The 7,500-nt window shown below is 36.7% G+C and overlaps 1 protein-coding gene across 1 annotated transcript in view; it reads right to left on the bottom strand.

Moving 5' to 3' along the window:
- LOC113821853 (sushi, von Willebrand factor type A, EGF and pentraxin domain-containing protein 1) overlaps window positions 1-7,500 on the bottom strand; it is a 10,450-nt gene that overhangs the window by 2,918 nt on the left and 32 nt on the right. Inside the window, exons 1-9 of the mRNA XM_070145175.1 lie at window positions 7,368-7,500; window positions 6,656-6,771; window positions 6,210-6,300; window positions 5,632-5,711; window positions 5,210-5,330; window positions 4,552-4,743; window positions 930-1,121; window positions 323-402; window positions 10-130 (exon numbers count right to left, since the gene is read on the bottom strand). The exon at window positions 7,368-7,500 is cut by the window's right edge and continues 32 nt beyond it. Of these exons, the coding sequence (XP_070001276.1) occupies window positions 10-130; window positions 323-402; window positions 930-1,121; window positions 4,552-4,743; window positions 5,210-5,330; window positions 5,632-5,711; window positions 6,210-6,300; window positions 6,656-6,771; window positions 7,368-7,500 (1,126 nt within the window). The remainder of the gene's footprint in view (window positions 1-9; window positions 131-322; window positions 403-929; window positions 1,122-4,551; window positions 4,744-5,209; window positions 5,331-5,631; window positions 5,712-6,209; window positions 6,301-6,655; window positions 6,772-7,367) is intronic.

Below are 7,500 nucleotides of genomic sequence, written 5' to 3'. Positions count from 1 at the left end.
CTGACTTACGTATTCTGCAAATGAGTAGGTCTTCATCAGGCTGTGTCCAATTCCCGTCATCCTCACACGTCAAAGTGATGTAAGTGCTCTCGTTCGCGAATCTCAGACCGTCGGGGCATTCAAGCAAAACCTAACAAGCCAGAATTCGATTCGTATGAGGTATAACATTATATATGTTAATGTATGAGTGGCTAGATCATTGTGAGTGTTGGCAAGTATTCAAAACAAATTGGCATACGGCTTTGCATTATTATACAAGATATGCCAATTCCTTTACACAGAAACGTGACTACTTCCACTATTGGTTCTTTAAGTATACTACCTTTGCCATATACGTCCGTTTTTGGCCTTCCCAGGTGAAGGTCGCAGGTGCTGGAGGTCTAACAGGATCCTCATCACAAGCTGTTTCATTAGAGGAAAGATAAAAACATCAGTATCCATTGGAGGGAAAATAAAGATATTAGTAAAATAGACAAAATATGGATGCAACATCCTTATACTTCTTATCATTATCATCGAATGTCCTTACTTAAAAAAAAGGAAAATACATATTAGAGACATACCATTATTTGTCCAAATAGACATCGTATTTTTAAATACATTGCTTAACAGGTAATTTTTTTTCTTTCTTTTTTGTCGAGGTTTAAAATATTATTTCATGTAACAGAATGATAATGGCGATAATGACAAAGCAATCAACGTTACTCTTCAATGTGACTATAGTAATGAAAATAACGACAATGATAAAACTAATAACAAGTGAACAAATCAACAAACCAACATTACTCTTCTAAAGTGACAACAGCAACGACTAAAACTATACTGCTAATGCTAATAATGATCTAAGGACAAATCGACATCATTATTTTACACAACAAAAATAAAGGTAACAACGACAAAGGTAAAGAGTAAACTAAATTCAACATTACTCTTCCAGCAGGCAAAGTCATGATCACCCAACACCCAGTCCGTCCCGTTAAAGGTGACATTGGTCCACTTTTCCCCTCCGGTGGTTAAGTAGCCTTCGTGACAAGTGAAGTTGAGGGTCACGGTCTTCCAGTAGGGGGCCTCTGGTCCTTCAAGCGTGGCGTCGGTGATGTTCTCCGGGGGTCCTTCTGCCACTGTGTTTTAGGAGTAGGTTGGTCGTTGGTTGAGGTGGTTTTTAAAGTCGGTGGAGGAGTGTTTGATGTGGTTGATGGAGGTTCAGTTACTGTAGTTGTTGGAGGAACGTTTAATGCGATTGTTTAGGTGATGGTTAATTGATTATTGTGGTTGTTGGTTGATGGAAGATTAGTTATTGCGGTTGTTAGGTGATGGAGGGATAATTGTGGTTTTGGGCGTTGGGGGGAAAGTGATGGAAGGATTGTTCCGGTGGTTTTAAGTTGAAGGCCCAATGGTTATTGTGGCTTTGAGGGGACCGTCTGTTTTTTTTTCGATTTTTCGATTTATCTTGCCGATTTTGATGAAACTCACACCCTTTTATTTGGGCCCCTTCCCATTGCCTGTGGTCGATTTTTTCGAAATCGCCCGAACAGTTTTTGAATTATTGTCAAAAAACGGAAAAATGCGAAATTCGCCATTTTGAAAATGCAGCACCTGGGTCAAAGGATTCCGACTTCAGAAACGGCAAGACATTCAATTTTATTTGATTTTTGCTCAGAACTACCTTATATCTACAACTTGATCGAGAGCGTTTTTTCGATTTCGACTTCAATTTTTTTTTTTGTGAATTTTTGAAGTTGGGGACTTCAAGAAAAAAAAAAAAAGGTAAAAATTTTCTTACATTGACCACTTTTACAAGAAGTACAGGCAAAAACTGCGAAAACGCTCTCGATCAAGTTGCAGATATTTTATTTTTCTACAAAATGAGCCATAATATGTTAATTTTGGACATATGGTGTGCCCGGAATCCTTTGACCCACCCCTAATGGTGGAGTTCCGAGATATCGGCATTTTACGTTTCTTCATTTTTCCAAGGCTATCTTGATATCAACAAAACAAGGCATAAGATTAGTCTTATTACACCATAATCCTCTATCATCTACCTGCATTCCGAAGTCTTGCGGACATTGCCAGCACGTAACGGTTTCTCAAAATCTTACGTATAGTGCGGAGTGGTGGCAGTGATATGGGGGTCTATAGGCCTACATTGACCATTTTTAAAAATTTCTCAAAAATCCAAAAAAAAATCATACAGCCATTCTGATTTCATGTTTGAATAGAACTATCTTTCTACTATTATTTTTGAGAAGTTGACCTTACTTTTTTCTTGGTGAATATTTTCCGAAGGTGACTATTTTAACACCCTAATAGGAGATTTTGGAAACATATGTCACTTTTACAAGAACCACGTGAAAATATTGCAAATCCTCATGGCAGTATGTAATAGAACTATTATTCAGCTACAAAATGAGCCATAATACTTTAAAATCGGACCGATTATACGTGTGCTATGCGTAAAAATATGACGGACCTAAAAAACGCGATCTTTTTCCTTTTTATTATGTTTACATTTTACATGACAAATCATGTACAGAATACTTGTATTTGATATAATTATCTATCATATACCTATTATTGATGCTCTAATGAGGTTTTACAACGTATAATATTTGTCGAAAGAATAACTTTTCTCCAGTCGGACGGGTACCGAACACATACTTTTCCCCACGCGGCGGGGCCGTCTTGGACCATGAAAATCGTCTTTTTAAATCAGCGGAATAACTCTACGGGATCACGTAGCCAAATTTCACTCTCAGACCCCGTGATCTTGGAGTACCTCTTGCTAGGATTTCACACATAATTAAAACTTCCTTCAAAGAGGACTTGTCTGACTTGATTAATTCTCAACGGCCTGAAAGCTGTAGCATAAAGCACTATGACAGGTTTATGCAAGATGTTTTCATCTATGGTTTATACAAAACAAGAACAAGACAGTGTGATATTGTGACCGCAAGAATCAGGCTGGGATATAGATTGTACTGGCAGGTCAGTACAGCCTGTAATGTTGAAGAAACGAAGTGTAAATTATGCAATGAAGAATATAAGCGAACACTTGTACATTATATCTCAGAGTGCCATGTAATACAGCCTTTCAGACCACCTAGCATGAGGTATGGAGAACTATGTAACTACTTCATATCATCTGATGTCTTGGAAGATATAATTATGTTATATCCTAAATTTGGAATGTAGTATCACATGACCACACATCAAATGTTACATTGCCTTTCCACGCCCAAGCCGTATGCCGGCTTGACAGATGAGTAGATAAATTACTGATCGTTCTTTTCCTTTAAATGATATATTTTAGACCGTAATAATTTTATGATCTAGATTTACACTGTAATACTATTATATAATGCTTTGACCATGTATCAAATGTACTACAGCTTGCCCACGCCTGTGCAGTTAGCCAGGGTGGTAAATAAAGGACTAAACTAAACTAAACTAAAAGACCCCGTGGAAAGACGAAAAACAATTACATGGCGATGTGAAAATATGTATATAAGGTATATGAGCACATATAGATAATTTTCGTGTACCCCATGACCTTTTGTTTATTTATATTGTTACTTCCGTTTGTTTCTTTGTTTGTTTATTGATTGTTTATTTGTTGTTTTTCTGATTATTAGTTTGTGTTTTCTAATATTTCTAAAAGTTATGAACACATTTTAACGAGATTTTAACCAAAAGTGAGTTTTAACCTAACTTAGACGCTTATTGCAGTTTGGTGGTGATGTGGACCATGGTTTGGATCCAGGATTTTTTTTTTCTAACTCGAAAAGTTATCTACAGATATGAATAAAATTTTAACCTGAGGTTTGTCTTAGCCTAATTAATATTCCATAAAATTTTGGTGGTGATCCTGAATATTTGGCAAAACTACCCCCCATGGGTGGGGGGGGGGAGGTTTGCATTTTCGAAATGTTTTGCTCATAGATCAAAGTAACTATGTATGATGAAAACATAAAGAAAAGAAAATACACCATATGAAAAACATATCATGTTTAGTTATTTATATGGAAAATTTCTTCATTGTCGTTTTTGGACGCTTGCCGGATTTTTTAAATTATTCCGAAAAAACGAAGGTTTGTCTCATCTTATGTGAAATTTGATAAGCTTTCAGAAAATAACCTCATATTTTTATTATCTTTAATCATTGCGTCACAATTGCCGATTTTCTAAGGTAACATAAAAAAAATAATATTTCGTTCGACATCGAAAATCGCTGCTACCACCTAAAAAATAACGGTCGGGCCTTGAAATTTTCAGGGGAGAACCGGGGGCTTAGAGACTCCTTGAAAATGCATTAAAGTCAATTTCGGCAAGAGGGGCGATAATCGCCGAAAAATCACCAGAAGGTCCCCTTGAGTCACAATAAATTGATGGAGAAGTTACTGCGGTTTTAGATGACGATGGAATAGTTATTTTTAGAGATTATTTATTCACATCATTTCTTTTAAACCAAACAATGTAAATCGACATTGACATATAGGGAAAAAAAATAATATATGCTATCTCAGTCTCAGATACGACTATCTACCAAACCTTTCCAACAAGCGAAGTCAGGGTCCTTCATCACCCAGGTCGTCCCAGTGAACATGACGGTCGTTTGTTTTTCTCCCGAGGTCGTTAACCAGCCATCGTTACAGGTGTAGTTGAGGACCGAGTCTTTCCAGTGGGGAGGGTCGGGTCCTTCGAGGGAGGCGCCCGTTACATTCTCGGGAGGCTCCTCTGCTCCTGAAGAAGTTGGATGAAGGAAAAAAAGATTAGAAGTGTATTGGCGTTTGAATGGAAAAACAAAGTGCATGGAGAGAGAAATAAATGAGGGAGAGGCTGTCTGTGATATAGGCAGGCGGAGAAAGATAGATATAGATATAGATAGAATTAGTCGGAGAGAGTCACAAAGAGAGATAATATCCAGGTCATTTCAGTAACTTCCCAAGAAGGCTTCTGAACATTAAAGAGAGTCAGACGGAGATTCAATTCACAGGCAATTTATCACCCTTTAGAATGTGAAGATCGAAGTCGTGAAGTAAAAAGCACAGATTAACAGGAAAAATTATGTAAAAAAAAAATAATAATCGCCCGAAGTAGTGAAGTAAACAAAACAAATTTAACAGGAAAAATTATATTTCTTAAAATGATAAAAAAAAAGATAAATAAAACATCCTCAAGGAAAACTCCATCGATAACACTGACTTACGTATTCTGCAGATGAGTAGGTCTTGGTCAGGCTGTGTCCAATTCCCGTCTTCCTGACACGTCAAAGATATGTTGGTTCTTTCGTCCGCGAATCTCAGGCCGTCGGGGCATTCAAGCAACACCTGATGAGCCATCATATGATGTGATTCGTATGAGGTATGGCCGTGTATGTGTACTCTATGTAAGTGTTTGTGTGCCTTTATTTGCGTTTAGGTGTGTGTATGCGTGTTCATGTAATGATTTTATGTGTCTGTATGTGTTTTGTATACAGATATAACACACACAAAATATGAACATACTGTATTTGCAATTTTCCTTAGGCTATGTGCACTATCCTATGCTCACCATCCTTTGCCCTTCACACTATGCCCATCATTCTGTGACCATCACCCTATGCCCATCATCCTTTGCCCAGCACCCTACCTCTGTGCCATAGGTGCGATTCTGGCCATCCCAGGATAAGATCGCGGGAGGTGGGGGGGTCACAGGATCCTCCACACAAACTGTTACAAGAAAAAAGTGTTTTAATGGAACAAAAGTATCACTGGTAACTCTAATGATAACGGAGATAAGTGTTTTTGGTATTGTTGATAGCTTTAATGATAAAGGAGATAACACTGTTATCTAGGTAGTTGGAATTTATTTGTTACACTAATGAAATTATAATATCAGTGATATAATCGATAGTGATGGTTATGATGATGAAGATGACAGTAGTGATTTGATAATGATAAATTTGTTGGTGATAATAATGATATCAATGGAGATAATGGTGATATTGATAAACATAATAATGATATTATTAATACTGATGACAATGATGGTAATGATAGTGATAATAAATAATTAAAGTATTATCATTATAATAAATGATAATGATGCTGATAATACTAATAATGATGGTAATAGCAGTAATAATAGCAATAATAATAAAAATAATAGTAATGATAAAAATAATAAGGGTTAAGATACCAACAGTGATCATGAACACAGTCACTGACTTATTGCGCACTCCAGCCCCGTGCCGGACGCCCTCCAGAGATGGTCTTCGCCGCACACAACGGCCGTCTCGTTCAGCAGGTCAGGGAACGTCTTTGAGAGAGGGAAAATACGAAAAAAAGAAGAAAAATGTCTATCATTCAAACAATAAGATTTGTACGAAAATATATATATATCAACATGTTATTATGAACAATATCGGTGAGTGGAACAATTTGAAAAGAAGAAACATTAATAAATCAATCGCTATGGTTTGTAGAAGAAAAAGTATTACCATGTCACCGTGAAAAATATCAAGAACCAAACAGTGTGATTTATATATATATAACTGAAATATATCCACAATAAGTATTAAAAAATGCATGTATACCTTCAATTTATATATGAAAAACAGTGCAAGGCAATATTTCATCCCTCGGAAATACAATTAATACTTCGATAAACTTACGCTTGGGATGAAGTGTCCAGGTTCGCACACATACGTCACATTGTCGCCAATGAAGTTAGAAGTGAAGTTGAGCTGTGTCATGTTTCGTCCGGGCTCAGGGGGGTCGCCGGTGCAAGCTATGCGGAAAGAAAATGAGATACGCCTCGTTATTTTGGATGATTAATGCCATACTAATTCTGTATTTATTTTCTCTTTCTTTTTTCTTCCTTTTTGTGCGCTGAAATTTCACGCAAACATGCCGGAAGGTCATGATATAAACATGATGTTGGTTCATATTACTTTGGACAATTAGCGTGTTTTTATATTTCATTTCATTATTTTCAGTATGGGACTAAACATTGGCTAATTTCTCTCTAAGTAAAAGAAGGACGAAAGCTAATGTAGGCGGATGTCATCAAATTCTATCGAAGCACTTGCGTATACCTAATAATAACCACAAGAGTAGGAAATTCCCATTACATCACGAGACCATGCATATTTCACAACGTAAGGCTCATAATGCAAAAAATAAATAAATAAATATATAATAATAATAATAATACATTTTAAAAAAATCTCGTCACATAACGAGACCACGTATGATATTCCACAATGGAAGACTCAAAATGTAAAAAACAAAAAAGCCAAAATTCCCGTCACATCACGAGAACATGCATGATATTCCACAATGGAAGACTCAAAATGTAAAAAAAAAAAAAGCCAAAATTCTCACCGTCATGGCATGGCGGAGGTACTTCCCAACCAACCTCCTTGCACAGAATTCCCACCTGGTCACTCCCCAGGGAGAAGGTTTTATTCTCTGCACACGTGACATTCACAGCATCATCGACAACGTAAGTCATGTT

Source organism: Penaeus vannamei, chromosome 33 (genome assembly GCF_042767895.1).
Source record: "Penaeus vannamei isolate JL-2024 chromosome 33, ASM4276789v1, whole genome shotgun sequence".
Classification (NCBI taxonomy): Eukaryota; Metazoa; Arthropoda; class Malacostraca; order Decapoda; family Penaeidae; genus Penaeus; species Penaeus vannamei.
The sequence above is the reverse complement of the archived record's forward strand: the minus strand, read 5'-3'. Positions and strand labels throughout refer to the sequence as shown.